At 39.0% G+C, this 16,485-nt stretch overlaps 1 protein-coding gene across 1 annotated transcript; it reads right to left on the bottom strand.

Annotated features, from left to right (window-relative positions):
• Window positions 1–3,402: 3,402 nt before the first annotated feature.
• artnb (artemin b) lies at window positions 3,403–6,313 on the bottom strand. The gene is made up of 3 exons (XM_081374469.1): window positions 6,227–6,313; window positions 5,917–6,103; window positions 3,403–5,814 (listed from the first exon to the last, which is right to left on the bottom strand). The coding sequence occupies exons 1-3, from the start codon at window positions 6,278–6,280 to the stop codon at window positions 5,342–5,344; spliced, it is 714 nt and encodes a 237-aa protein (XP_081230595.1). The 5' UTR covers window positions 6,281–6,313; the 3' UTR covers window positions 3,403–5,341.
• Between the last annotated feature and the right edge of the window lie 10,172 nt (window positions 6,314–16,485).

The following is a 16,485-nucleotide window of genomic DNA, read 5'->3' as shown; positions in this document are numbered from 1 at the left end:
AGCCATTTGGGTGTCCGAAACCATTGTAGACGTTATTGAGTGAACTTATTCAATCTCATATTCAATCGCACTACTGGAACTGTGTTCTAGAAATAAATGTGATATTGATATGAGGGAAGGCAGGCATAGATTCAGAGGCATAAGGTACTGTAAGTATTACATTCAACAGTGCAACAATAATAAAACAATGCATTGACATTTACTTTTTACTTTTGATACTTAAGTACTTTTAAAAACGAGTACTTCTGTACTTTTACTTAAGTAAGAATCGGTCTTTACAACTTTTACTTGTAACGGAGTAATATTTGACCAGTAGTATCTGTACTTTCACTCAAGTAAGGAAGTTGTGTACTTTGTCCACCTCTGGATAATACAAGTGTACCTTTGAAGGGCTGTCAAAGAGAAATATACGGTTTGCAGCCAGATGGTGTAGTTACAGCATCCACCAGCAGGGGCGAACTAGCCCATGATGATTACACTGGTCTACAGCCAAAATGTAGTCAAACTTTACTAATGCTGGGTCAATGAGAACGAAACCGATGCTTGAAATTATTGACTGAGTCTAGTTTTCAAGATATGCTATTAGGTCAGCATGACCTTGGGAATGCCGGAGGATAAATGAGATCTAAATTTAAACCAGAAATCATTAAACTACATCTTTGACTGTATCTATGAATAAATCTACGACTAGGTAGGACAATAGTCATACTTGCTTTTTAGGCAAAACAATGCATGAACTGAGGTTTGCACCCCTGTAATAGTGTCATGCTCTCTCATTTGTCAGTGTTTGATTTTGCAAAGGGACATATTTCTGTTTAGCCAAAGTGAGCAGAGAGGCCTCGTGTGAACAAAGCAGATAACTTCAAATGGAGCAAATGGAGCCCATCAATGCTTGCTGGACAGTGACAACAGATGCTCCATTTAATGAATACAAGAGACAAGCCAATCAGTTGTCATATTTGAATTCAGCACATCAAAATACATAATAAATAGCACATTTAATGTCTGAAGTAAATTACTTCTCAAAAGTTGTAGACCAGTGTAACCAGCCAAACCTTGACTTGTTCTCTGCGTATAAAAAATGTAAACAACGAGGTTAATTGTGCTAACACGTTTATAATAACACTTGACATTTTTGTCTGTGCCACTGTGCATTAATTCCCATGTAATGTGGCGTGTGAAATTACCGTGATGCCACAGAGTCTTATCTTACCGCAACGTTTTTGGAGGACAGTACCTCACATATTACACTAATGCTAGTCCTTCATTAACACACAAATGGAGGCCTTGGACTCAACATGTTTATTGTTTTCAGTGCAGCTGTGTGAGCAAGCACATCTCTTATGATCTGCCAGGATGTGAAAGACTTATTGAATGAGGCTTGATGAATACTCACTGCAGAATGTCACAGCAGTCAATGGGGTACATTTTCTATTGGGTTGTTGTCTGATAATATGTAGAGCATTGCAGTCAAATTAACAGAAATATTTAAATAAAAAATATTAAAAAATTATTACAGTAATACTGATAGTTTATCAGGTATATAATATGAATTGTCCAATGTGAATATTTTACTTACAATAATATATATAGGCATAGATGCAGACTGTATGCTACTGAAGATTGCCACCATAATGACACAAAACAACCTGCATTATCAAAACAGACATGTTTGAGAGTTGCCGTCACTGAATTATAAACGTGTGACTAAAAGCCTGGCAGATGAAAACATAGTATGTGCATAGAATCTGACCTTGTTTATATCTACCATTAAAAGCCTGTAATGCGTGTTTGAACCGACATAACTCTGTTGAACAATTGAGCTTTGTCGTAGCTTATATTGACCAGCAGATGTCAATACCGCACAACTTTTAAACCGTACTTAAACGTTGACCAAACTAAGTTGATACAATAACAATTTTACATGGTCTGCTGAACTGACAGACAAACAGACAGACAGACAGACAGACAGACAGACAACGTAAGTTACTTAACTAAAGCTATTTATTGGCGCCTGCCACGATTTTTGAATAATATCCTGGACACTATTTTCCAAACAACGAAAGCTAATGGGCACCTTTCAAATGACTAAAAATATCACCATAAAGAAGTCCACGACGTGCAGCTTAATTCAGAGTCTGAGACCATAGATTTGTGTGACAAACACAACAAAATATGAGCCTAATTCTGATTATCTTCATTCCACTGAACAGCGACCGGATCCTTGAGTCATTGAACCCGAGTCGATCAGTTCGATTCGTAAATGAATCATTCAGACAGGTTTTGTGAATGCCGAGATTTGCTGAGATTTTCACTGGATGCTGATTTACAGTTCGCACACAGGTGTAATATGCCATTACAAGATTTGAAATATTATAATATGAACCACTTTAATGATGGTGTCATTGTGGACAATCAGTCCATTCATTTTCATAAGGCGCACTTACAATTTCTCAATTTTGTGTCCCACGGAAGAAAGTCATAGGCAGGTTTAGAACGACATGAGGTTGACTGAATGATGACAGAACTTTCATATTTTTTTTAATATTTAATATGTTTTTTAATGTAAGCTTGCCATTTGCTGATTTGTGCTTATGTGAATAATGCCAATAATATTAGTTTGTTTCTCACACAAGAATTGGAATATAGATTTTATGTAGGCCTACTATTAGAACTTTTTGAATTATGGCAGTATAGTTTATGACCCTCTTTTAGCTATACATGCTTATGTCAACATAAGCAGCTGAGACAGCAAAATATCTACAGTGCTCCAATTAAAAAAGAACTATGGTTTTATAACGATTTAAAGGTCAAACATAAATGCTTTATTTATTTTTTGCACGATCTGATCTTTCAACTGCAGACCGCTGAAGAGTACTAATATATTGTGATCACAATGTTGTAAGCATCTGGTCCTAGTAGTGCAGTTATACCTTAAAAATGCAGAAGAGGCTCCAATCTCCTGTTAATTAAGTTCACCCATGGTGTGAGAGGTGCAGACTCACTGCACAGAGGCCCCTGAGCCACAGCCTGGCCGGTCTGTGAGGGCTGCGCTCATTAGCAGCCCGACAACAGATGGAAACGTTCTTTGCACTTTAGCAGATGAGAGGTTCACCTAGGGCCTAATGGTGCTGTAATGTACATACATGTCTCCAAGCAGTCTACCTGACTACCTGATGATTGCCATTAGCTGAACTGAGACAAGAGGTCAATGGAGGGAAAAGCTCTGTGGTGCGGATGAACTTTTTGACGATTTTAAGTTGAGTTAACATGGAAGCATACAAATAAAATCGCACATGCTATATACCCAAACTTAATCTCTCTTGGAAGAGTTTGCAGAAAGATGCAAGACCCTTAAAGTGTTTGCTGCTGCACCTAAATGAAAGGACAAGAATCTTAATTCACATTATGTATAAACAGCTTTATTCCTATACAGAAAATATGAAGTACAAAAATAAAGAGTAACTTTGCCAACAACAACAATAATAATTGATAAATAAAACATGTAAAATACTGAAGCAGAGCCATTTATTGTTATCAGCTTTTTAAAACAATATTTTTGGAGCAGCTTTTAATATTGAAACTGGATACAACATCAAGACTCTTAAGGTCAGCAGATTGGGCAGACAGATGGACTCGTCGGAACAACATAGCTTCTCCCCCTTATCCTTAGTGTTTTGGAAGAAAACTATTTTAATTTCCTTTTCATAAATTGAATCTGAGACTTCCCAGTAAGTGCTCTGAGAGTTTTATAACCCTTGGAGGACAAAAAAGCACCCAATGAAATCACTTAACAGATCATGACAAAGTTATCTACAAGTTCTTCCTACTCCATGAAAACATTTGGGTTAAATAGCTCAGTTTTTCCGCAACCGTGATATTTTGCAGCTGACATTTTTTTTTTCAAAGGCTTGTTGTTATCCATGCTGGTTCATCATGAGATGACAGGGATTGAAGAACACAGGCCAAGGTATAAACAATAAATATAAACATCCACAAGACACATGTGTAGACACAGTAATAAATAAATAACTTAAATGAAAAAATAAATATGATATCTGTTAGGTGTACAGTAAATGTTAAGGGATGCATGGCATCCATTTGGTAACAAAAAGATAAACAATGACAACTGCATTGTGGTCATCATCTGTGTTGTTTAAAGAGAACGCTAATGAGCCTGCTAAAGCACAGTCTGGTTGACATCACACTCTGGCGCAATCAATGTCATTTTATTACTACATATAAACATATAAATGCTAAAAATGTCAGGTAAAATGTATCAAGAACTGACTTTTAGCTCAGTATGTAGCTGAATCCAACTATCTTTTCACATAGTTTGACAATTTAGACCTACGCAATGCTTCCCTAATGTATCTTATTAATAATATTTGTATATCATATGTACTTTGTATATTAATATTTGATGTACCATCATAAATAAATCATTAAAAATATTTCATTGTACTATTGGTTAAGCATCAAATATTATTTAGTATTTTTAGATTTTATTCACTTAATATTTATCTTTCATCAACTTTCTATATAAAAACCTGGGCTTATGGAACACGAACCCTTTTAATACCTCTTACTTTAATTTATGGTATTAAAAGGATTAAAAATGTAAGTTAGAAAAATAGTTCATATCAGTCCTGTAAAAATCCTGAGAAATGAAAATCCTACTGCAAATACAATCAACCTTCAGCGCTTCCAGCTGAAAGGGTAATACTAACTGGCCTGTGTGTTTTCTATGGGCTCAACTTTTAATAATACTCAACATATGTTTGTGCAATTACATTGTAATTACACCATTAATGTGCTGTTAATGAACGATCCAAACGTTGCTAATCTGGCTGAAATATTACATGCCAGATCGAAGGCCAGGAAACTGGGCACTGACATCCAGGATCAACAAATGAGTCTGACAAATGAAACAGGGTTTCGTTCTGTATCCAAGTCTGATGAAACTCCTAGTAAGCAAATGCTCGTTGAGTTATAACATGTAGTTTTTGTTTATAGAGCCATTCAGATGGACGATCCAAAGTTGCAGTTCTTCCATCCGCAAACTCTCTCCACGTTGAGTCCAAAGAGTCTCTTGTCGACATGGTCGAATCATATTCTAACACCATTCAAGCTTTTCTGTCGAGGCTCAGGCTGTCGAGAACAGGCTGTTCTGAATCACTTACAGCCCAACCAAATTCCCTCAAAGTGTTTCACCACGGCCAACCCGCCCGACCTCGTTCTGTAGTCACGGCCCAGGAGGCTTTCCGATTCCTCCTTTCCTCTCTTTGACCATTGCGCAATTTCTTCAGGTCACGCTCCCCCTCCCCTCATTCAGCTCTCCTCATCCCACGCACTCACAGTCCGCAGCGGAGAGGGACTTGATGGTTCGCCAGGTTGTCGCAGCATCCATGAAAGAGACCGGTTCATAGCTCGTGGGGCGGCAGCAAGGGTGTGCGCTAACCTTCCTGGCGGTGCGCTTGGGCAGACTACCGTTGGCCAGCAGAGTGCGCAGAGCCAAGTCGTAATTCCCACGAGACCTCTGGCAGGAGCCGACGCAGAACTTGAAGAGAACAATCTCGTCCGAGTCGAAGCCCATGCCCAGGTCCCGTACGCGCATCTCACGTTTCTCCACGCGACAGTCCCGACTGCTATGCCGTCCCCTGCTGCTCTTCTCTTTCTTTTTCTTTTCCTCCTTCTCTTTTTTCTTTTTTTTCTTGCGCACTCCTTTGGTCTGTATATCAGAGGTATCCGGTGAGCGGGGGGAGCGTTCCCATCGCGCTGGCTGCTGGTCGTCCTCGACGAGAACATATGGCTCTGCGGGAGAGACGGAAATGGACAAAAAGGAAGAGACGTTTATCACCCGGAATAATTCCTTATTGATTCATTGTAGAAATGATTCCCAGACATCTGACTCACCAAACAGGCCGTGCCACGGGGAGTCACTGCCCTCCTCAAGCTCTTCCTCAACGTTTGGAAAAGGCTCTAAAGGCAGCTCCTCCACCCCAGCACCAGCAAATCCCACCGCAGCTTCGGATTCTGCTCGAAAACGCGACCTGCCTCCCGTTACTAGCGGCAGTAGAGACATCACAACCCATGCAAGCACCTGAGCAAACAAAGCAAAGGTGGATGGCAAATGAAAGGACATTTTTTTCACAGTAATTAGAGCATCTCCAGGTTACTTGAATCAATGGATGACCTAGCAAAGAGTTCGCCCGTTTATACACACCTGCCAGCGTTTCCTGTGACATGGTGCGTTTGTGACTGATGGCATGGCTGGCATTGCTCTGATCCAACTCCTCGTCCACCACCAAACTCCCACCTGCTTGGAAAGAACAAAGAACGGCTTTATTATACAGTGACCTACAGTTATACAAGTACATACCAAGGCAGGTAACGTAAACTCCAGAGCGCAACATGCGGGTGACACATACACATGCATACAAACGTGCAATCAAAGGTGTCCCATTCATCACGGTCATAATGCCTTTAGAAACATGCTCATTGTTGTTATAGAGAGAGACCAGTGCGATCTCTGAGCACGACCGGTGCTGACTTGCCTGCGGACAAAGCTACAGTGTTAAAAAGAGCCGTTGTCCATCAAATAAACTGCCTTGAAGCAAACTCTGTCAAAAGCATTCTTGATGTGGTTAGATTGCAGCGTGTAGAAGGAGCCTCATGCTCTCAGGGAGTCCTACAAGCCACAGAGATACAGAGAGGTTGATAAGAACTCTGAGCAATGCAGATGTTTATTGACTCATTGCAGTGTGTGACTGTGTAACCTGTGCTGGGGGCTTTGATTTATATCAGGGTCAGGAATGGGGCACAGTGTCTCAGTTAACACCATTCAAACAGCAGGACTCAGTCAAACACGGCAACCCGAAAATGATTGATGAGGACAGACCAATTATTTGCTAGGGAAAAAGGGATGGCAGGCAGCACAGCAGAGTATGCTGTGCTTATATTTTGGCATAGTTTTATAGCGTTGCAGTTGTGTGGAGATGACTGAGGCTGGATTCCTTTATCTTGCTAACCTCTGAGAGATCCGCTCCAGAGGAAATGAACTGATGGCACACTTAAGCCCAATTTACAAGAATTAACTCACAATAAAGCAGTTAGCCACAAGAGGATGTGCCTTCATTTTAGCATGGTTACAGGGTGTTGTTAGACACACTGCATGCACAATTAAATATCCAATTTAAATCTCTAATATTGGCAAATAACCAATATGGTACTGATATAGTTCCTAAAGCATCATTTCTAAGATGCTCTTTTCCATACATTTAATGTGTATGGTAAAGACGACTGTCCTTGCTCCCAATCCACTTTCATTTGATCTTATTTGGTGTTCAAACGAAGAAAACAAGCCACACAAGTGGGGAAAGACATGAGGATAATTAAATGACGACAGATTTTTCATTTCTCGGTGAAACTATCCCTTCAAGCCTGCATTATGGAAGTATTTAGGAAATGTAAGGCACAATCTAATTTCGAATCACATTAATGGGGGCTGGACACTCACTCTACCTGTTCTGTTTTTTCTGCATCATTTGCGATGTTAAAGAAATGTCATTGGTCAGAGGATCTTTTCTCATGCAGTAGGAAGCCATTCAAGTCAAATCATCCAGACTCCTGATCTACTCACAAGCTCACCTTTGGACAAAAGTACTTTAGAATGATATACAGAATAAATCTTTACTGCCAAAAAATAAAAATAAAAAGTAGTATCTCATGTGCTTCTCAGGAGCATTAAAGATGTCTAATGCTGTATCTTAAGATCTTCAGTCATCCTGGTTTATTGGCTGCTTAAGGCAAATGTAGAATTTATGTCTTCTAAATCCAGCCAAATAAATATGAACCCGGTTTCAACAGCTTCAGGACATATTTATGGCGTCTCTGGAGGCCGGCTTCAGCTGAGAAAGACCACATATGTCCAGAGATGAATGTGGACATGCTGTCAAGAGGGTTTATGGGTATGGATTGCCATTGAAATGTGACTTTGACCATCCTTCTAACTCCTTCATGTGTTGCATTAAAATCGAAGTGTTGTTTATGAGCAAGGATTTATTGTATTCTGATGATTTTCTAATTATAATTGTATACATATCTGAAACCTCCTTAAATATGCATCTAAACTGCCATAATTGCTTTGATCATAAGTGACATAAAAGCATACGCCCTGAGCTGCATATGTGATTGTTTGTTTATAAATGGTTTGCGTGCGTGTGTATGAGTGTTATGGCTGTGACTCTGTGAGCGTACACATCTGTTTTCCTGACCACAACAATCATTCTTACAGTCTGGCTGGCTTCCCTCCTTCACTCTTCAGCTTCTATCCAGCTGAATGTATAAACCCAATGCAGAATAACCAGGCTGACCGTAACAAGCAAATCAATATCAGACACCTACGGAGAAACAAGACCAGCTCCACCACAAGAATTTGGAAATGTATCCATTGCAGACTATGGAAGTGCAATCTGGCTAATAGGTTGGTCTGTACTCGGGGTCTGTGCGGCTCATTTCGTGCTGTCAGTTTCTAAATAAGCCCCTTGGCCTCTCGTTCCCTGACGACCCCCCACCTCACTGCTTCCTGTAAGCCGAGCTGGCATGCTGGGGGCGCAGGCCAGAGGTTATGATAAGAGCACTACCTGCCTCTCAAACGCACAGCAGGCCTTTACAGCCAGATAAGCATTGAAAACGGTTTATGACACAACAAATTCACACTTGCAATGCAAATTATTAGTTAATGGCTTCCGAAAAGGCAGGCATCACTATTATTATTGCTCACACTACGTCAGGTGTTTATTCTAAACTTCCAGTTCCAGCCCTAAGAATTCAGCTTCGGTGCATAACCTGTCCCGCACAGTTTATGCTACAGATATGAGAGATACTTCAAATCAAGCATTTCAAAACTGTTCTAATCACTTGGCAGGCACAAAAATTGGCGACAATCCAATAAACATACATTGAATGAGGGATCGAGTCATATGTAGGATTCAGAATATCACAGAGGGTCTCAATCAGTTCCCGTGTATACAAATTCAGGCACTGGTAAGGACAGTAAGGACCCTGGCTCATTACACATTGGGACACTGATGACTCTATTTCCGGCGACATGTAGAACATCACTACTGGTATTTACGAACAACAGCAGAACTGATATCTTTCTGACATTATTTATAATTTTATTTAAAGTACATTATGATAAAACTTTGCTTGTTACATATATGTGCAACATTTCAGCTGTAAATAAATTATAGGGCTACATGTTAGCTAGATTGTTCAATTGTTCATTGAAATATAATTAAATAATGGTTTGTTTTTAAAAAAAAATTATTGCGTGTCATTATGTAGTGACTTATGTTTTGCACTTCAGAACTGCCGGTAAGGGAGCGTAGTGAGTATTGATGCTCCCTGGTTTTTACAGTAATCGATTGCCGAGTTCACGCGCGTGATCATTGGTAACTAAACCTATGCGCGTGAACTCGGCAATCGACTACTTTGGACTTCAACCGAAAAACAGGATGTAAACAGGTATTTGCGCTGGCTTAAATAACATAATTTTTATACATATCTTTTAAATCTACTGCAGTCAGATCCACTCGTGTTCACTTAGAAGGAATCACTCACATTTTCTGTGCACTTGTAATGACACATCAAGGATGTTAAGAGGCTAAAAGCAGGTTTAAACATTGCCCCATTGAAGTCAACAGGGTGCAAATTTTAAAAATAGAATAACTCGGTGTAGGCAACACCGATTTTTGTCGTTGTTCTCTGTATTGACAGCACTCCAAATGTACAAAAAAATGAGCTCAATGTTAAAATTGACCGGAGTTCTCCTTTAAGCAAGTAAGCATCCACAACTAGAAACTGCATAGCAATGCCCTGGCAACCACCTAGAAAACCCAATACCCTATCACTAGCTACGTATACAGGCAGCCAAATAATTCATTAATAATCGGATTCATGGCTCAGTCGGATTGAAAAAGCCTTCATGTAAACACCTCGATCAATCTGAGTGAGCTCGGATGAAATTTCAATTGGACTGGAAGGGCTGGCATAGACCTGAAAGAATACGATCAATAGCAAAAGTACCTTGGGCACACAGTGTTGTGATGCGTATATTTACATATGTTTTACGACTTATGAATGTGCCTATGTTTATTTTATCTTTAAAAAATGGTCGGTGCAAATCAAAATGACAGTTAAATTCACGGTAGCTCCAGTGAAATTATTGCACTGGTTTTCTCTGGTTCTGAATGCAGCAACTGGGCACTACACATGCACTGAAGTTTTGTTCAGAATACATAAATGTACATTTAAATGAACATGTGAATCAGATTGTAAAGTTTAGAGTTTATATAAACAGAACTTTCAGAAAATGAAGTCAGATCAGATCGGTTCTGATTGATGAAAATTAGTGCATGTAATACCTATTGTCGGCTTATTAATAATTCTAGTTTCTTGGTTCCATGAACAATTCTTTTAGTATAAAAAAAAAAAAAAAACAATTAAAATTCCATTGCCAAATGATGAGATAATTTCAATAACAAATACATTTAAATCACTTCTAGCAAAAGGTGTGTTTGCATGACCTTTGAATGACTTCAATGTCTTTTTAGAGAATGCAATCCAGTAGTTGGCCTTACATATAAGCCAAAAAAAAAAAAAAAAACTTTTCATAAAATACTATAACAACAAATCTCAGTGTTCATTTTTAAATAGATATTGTCATGTGAACAACCAGTTAGGAAATTTAGGTCTCAAGAATTAGTTGAAATCTGTATTAGATTCACTTAAAGTCCCCTTGTAGTCAATCATTTTATCCCTTAAAACCCATCTTTGATTACCAAAATTACATATTTAAAAGTTTTTTTTAATGTTAAATTAATCATAAAATTTCTTAATGTCTTAAAATAACTTAAATGTAACTCTACACCCTTGCCTTATTTAGTACACAGTTCTATGAATATGCAAATTTTGCTATTCATAGAGCTAATGTTTTTTTTTAGCTCTATGTATATTTGTTGATATGTATGTTGTTTGTTTGTTTTTTGGTTTGTATTTGTTTATGTCTGGGACTACGGATGGAAATTAGCACTGTGCTAAATCCGGCGTATTTGCGTTCAACTTTGATTGTACGTTCATGAATTTGCACTGTCCCATCTAAATAAAAAATAAAATAAAAAAAAGCTCCGCCTCCACTCACTCACACCAACTCAGAGATCCACTTGTTGACGTGATTGGTTACAAGGTAGTTTGACACATCAGAAACACCAGCAATTACAATTACGAACTCTTAAAACATATTAAAAACACCACATATACATATAAACAACATTAAAAGCTTGATTTTCACCACAGGGGGACTTTAAGAGTCAATAGTTCAGGATTCAGACTACACTTTTTCTGCTGTATGTTTGCTTCACTTAACAAAATTGACTTATAAGAGTCATTCTTTTGGTTGCACTCCACCAGCGGTGTCAAACCCTGTTCCTGGAGATCCACAGCCCAGCAGAGTTTAGCTTCAGCCCTAATTAAACGCACCTGATCCAGCTCATCAAATCTTTTAGACCTATTTGTAAACTACAGGAGTGTGTTTTGGAGCAGGATTGGAACTCCAGGAGCTGAGTTTGACACCCCTGCACTACACTGTTCATGCTGTAAATTCAGCATTTTTGAACAAGCACATGTAAAAATCTCTTACTGACTTTTCTTTATCCTGTGTGAACTGACCATTTCTAAGACGTGTATTTGTGCAAACAATCTATTATACAAAGCTCTTCCATGAATGTCAAATCAGTGAATATAATTAGCAGCACTTAAGCAGGAAAACTGATTTACTTAAAGGCAACTCATTTACATCTTTACAAATAAGACATAAGAACCCTCTAGATTTGGTTTCAGATTTGGTTAGGGAAGCCCACACGGTCCTCAAAGCACATAAACTCAAGAAAGTGTGGTTGAAGTGCAAACCCACACTGACCCAAACCGTCCAACCGCCCAAATCTTCCTATGCAGTGAGAAGCATCTTCCACAGTCCCTCTCACCCACCTCTAGAGGTGCACCTGGTTGTGTTTAAGTGCCCTAAGCAGTGTCTTTGTTGGCCAGTCGCTCTGTGCCTCCTGTTAACATGTGAGCTGAGGGTGCCTGAGGGACGGGACCATGCGGCTGCACTCTTGAGGAACTGCAGAGCGGTTCTGACAGCCTGGGACTCATTGATTAAAGGCATGCTTCAAACACACAACAACCTGCCCTCGGGCACTTACATGCCACCGTTAAAGAATACAGGAGTATCACAGTGGCGTCATTGTGACTAACGTAGATACCAGACATCTCACCCTGCAGAGTCTCATTTCCGGGAGATGGCACTACACCCCACCCCCCGTGAAATGAAAAAATGACATTATAAACTATTATTATATTCATTTGTGTAAGCCGCATAACACAGGTTCGTTCATTCAATAGTATTAGTGTGCCGAAAGTGAAAGTGACCGAGGGTATCCCAACATAAGTGGTCACAGAAGACGCATTTTGATCAGCGGGATTTAGGGATATTGTATATAATACAAGTTATTATAAGATACCTTACGGGAGAGGTGGGATGTCTGGGATGCAAACTCCTCAGTCGTGACGACAGATGCAAATGATGGGCTGTCATTTTAGAGCTGCTACGAGGGTGTTGACTTTTGTGATGTGCGTTGGAAAATCTATATCATAAATATACATGATTAAGCAGATGATTTGTTAATTATTATGTTTAAAAGTAAAAGCTGACATGATCATTTTTTCCTGGAATTTGAGCCGTAATCTGTCTAGACTGGACTCAAGTTGGTGCATAAGCGAGTCTCGAGAGAGAACCCCTGCGTTTTTTCACTGTCCCCCTTCCATCTCGGACAGAACCATTAGAGGTGTTTGATGTGCCAGGTCTACCTGTCACCATTAATGATGAGGAGCAGTGGTGTGGGATAGGCCACACTAAATCAGCCAGCCAATAAAAGACACCTGGTGAAAGCAGAGATGCAAAGTACACTTCACCAGCCTGGCCTGCTTGATCATTGCCAGACACGCTTTTATCCGGGGGTGTGAACTTCAGCCGTGAGGTGCGTGTAATATATCTATCCGTGTTCCCTCCGGCTTGCTAAACTCCATCGGACTCAGTCTCCAATCTAAAATTGGCACATGCAAAGAGCAGGAACCGTGCATGTCCTTTCAAGTTCATAGGTCTTTCCTTCTAACAGTACTTATTACATACACCCTGTATATAATGTATTGGACCTGTTACAACGGACTGCATTTTGGCTATTTGCAGATATCCGAGACACTGGTTTTATGACATTTTAATGTGCTTATGCTCCAGAACTCGAGTTCAATCGCAGCATGTCTGAGTGCGTGACATCCAAGCGTATAATTCAATAATCCTTCTCTGGCAAAAGGTAAGTTCTCATTACTGTCAGAGTCCGGCCACTGGAGAGGTGAAGAGAGAGCGTACGCTGCCAAGAAAACCAGCATTACCTGTTTGAAACCCTCTCCTCTTTTGTTCCAGGATCCAAGGGGGAAAAAAACACACTGATTATTGGATTGTGAACACATGTGGTTTTCAGACCACCATTCATGTCACTGAGTGAACATGATAGCAAAAACAACTTCCATTAATTGCGAAGATCCATCATTCAGGTCTCTGCTGCTTTCAGTTTCTCTCTTAGACAGACTCTTATTCCAGTACAGCATACTCATATCCATAGATTGTTGCGTGTAATGGAAGAACATGAACGGCAAACGCAAAAAATGCACACAGTACAGCAAAGCTAACACAGGGGTCCTCAAAATAAGAAGATTCTCAAAAATACAGGATCTTTATTGGTATCAATGGCTCCATGAAGAACCTTTGATATTCAATGGAACCTTTCCATTGCACAAAAGCTTCATTATAGTGGAAAAAGTTTTTAAAATATTCTTTACACTAAGAAAAAAATGGTTCTTCTTAAGAACAGATCGCTGAAAAGTTCTTTAAGCAACCAAAAATGGTTCTTCTATGGCATCGCTGTGAAAACCCCCCTTCTGGAACCTTTATTTTTAAGAGTTTATTCAATTAATCAGAGTCATCTGAAAAGATCTTTTAATGAGTTCAATTTGTTAACACAATAATGATGCAGTCAAATCAACATCAGTGATGTGCGCACGTCCTGGGTCGTTCCCTTTTGACTTCTTACGGCACTAAATTCCTGAATTCACGGTACATCAGCAATGAAATCAGCAGTGTTCGAGTTAGAGGCTGTGAGCCTTGACAAAAGAGGCAGGTTGGTTGGTAGGCTTTATTTTTGCTACGCAAATGCAGTGGCCACTGTTTGCATTCCACACCACGCGGCTGCATCACGAGCCTGACGGACGGAGCTCAAGAGCGCGTCCCTTCCCCTCCGGATCCTCAACTGAGGCACAGGCCTGGACCACACAAACAGCTCGCTCAGGCACCTACAAGCGTGCATGAATGCACATATCACAAATGGCTCAGATTTGGATAATTATTTTATCATTGTTATTATCATTATTTATCATCTCATTTCAAAACAGTTTGAAAAGCTTTTTACTAGAGATCTACTATTCCTGCCTCCCAACATGTTCCGATGTCTGTTAAAATTATTCAGTCTAAACACTCTCATGCATCTTACCCACTCATGCATTTCAAACCCCTCAAAATAGTTTAGTTCTAAAATTCTCTAAAATTATTTAAGTTTCTTTAAAGTAGAGATGGATGATATTGCCTATTCTCTGGTATTGATCACTCATTTGTGCTCATTTCCTCAGTTTTTACATTTAGATTAACTTTGCTGTCATCTATGGCTCACAGAAAAGTTCACTTAAAAAAGAAAATTCTGTCATCATTTACTCATCCTCAAGTTGTTTCAAACCTGTATGAATTTCTTTCTTCTGCTAAACACAAAAGAATATATTTTAAAGAATGTCAGTAATCAGACAATTGATGTATCCCATTGACTTCCATAGTATTGGTTTTCCTACTATGGATGTCAATGAGGTCCATCAACTATTTGTTTACCGACGTTCTACAAAATATCTTCTTTTGTGTTCAGCAGAAGAAAGAAATACATACAGGTTTGAAACAACTTGAGGGTGAGTAAATGATGACCGAATTTTCATTTTTATGTGAACTATTCATTTAAAGATAATCTTTAAAAACCACTAATAAATTAATAACACTGTTAAATTTAGCAAACATAAATGGCAATTTTTCATACTGTACATTATAAAGTTGTGATGCCTTAAATCACTTGTAGCATTAAAAAATATATAATTTTGTTTATTAACACGAAACCGTACAGAATTAGGTCCCACTTTAACTACTGTACTTAGGTCAAAAAAAATTGTTTGGTACAATGTACTTATTGTGTTCATGTGGTATTCTAAATCACTTTTGCTGCTAGCAAGGTGGGTTATGGGTAAGGTTAGGAACAGGTTTGGTAGTATTGTTAGGTTTAAGGGTGGGTTAAGGTGTAAGGGAAGGGTCAACAATATAACCAACTATAGATGTAACTGTAGAAATTACAGATGTAATTACAGGCAGGTATTTTTTAGAAAAATATAAGTACAACCTAAAACATATATGTAAATGATAAGTGTATTGTATCCACTGTATTAAATTATACTACATAGTAGTTAAAGACACTTAATGTAAAGTAGACCCCAGAATTTTAATAGTAGCCTGCCATGTATCATCATCCGTAACATCAAAACAACTATCAGCTTTTCGGTATTGGCCAACATTTTTAATATCAGTGCATCCACACTTTAAAGCTTATTTTGTTTAATCTAAAGAACAAACCAAATTTGATTTTCAAATCAGAAGAACGTGTTTTTCAAGTCTTCCTGCTTGATGCTCAGCATTTATGATCAGTAATAAATGCCTATCCCCATTCACTCATCTACTTCACACCCCTTACAAATTTGCAAAAATGTATACATTAGTCATGTTTCTCTAGATCTAAAGAAAATCAGCTATCATTCACCTGGCAAAACATTGTTAACAGGCTGGTTTTATACAAAAGAGCCGTATGAAGTGGGTCAGCATTGCAACTCTGAGAAGAAGATCTGAGCTGACAGCCAGCAGTGGCACCAAGTCATGAATTTGAGCTGCAGGATTATTAGAGAACAAATTTTATAGTCCAGAAAGCAGTAGCTAATGTCGTTTCCTGTCTGAAACCCATCCTGAACAACAGCTTTACCTTCTCTTCATTAAAGTGTCTAGCCTTTTGCTTTGATAACCAAATACAGCCAGATTAACTACATTTAAAAGGGACCGACAGAGCGAGAACACTTGGATGAACAAGTCCTTAAATGGGAATAAATTAGGGAAGAGAGGGTAATGGTGAAGATAGTATTTCCCTCCCGAGGTTTAGCCTGAGCAGTCACAGCGACCTCTAAAGAGAGAGAAAGAAAGAGAAGGATAGACTAAGCAACTAAATACTCTATAAA

This window comes from Scardinius erythrophthalmus (assembly GCF_964197995.2).
Source record: "Scardinius erythrophthalmus genome assembly, chromosome: 9".
Classification (NCBI taxonomy): Eukaryota; Metazoa; Chordata; class Actinopteri; order Cypriniformes; family Leuciscidae; genus Scardinius; species Scardinius erythrophthalmus.
This window is presented reverse-complemented; position numbering and strand designations above follow the sequence as displayed.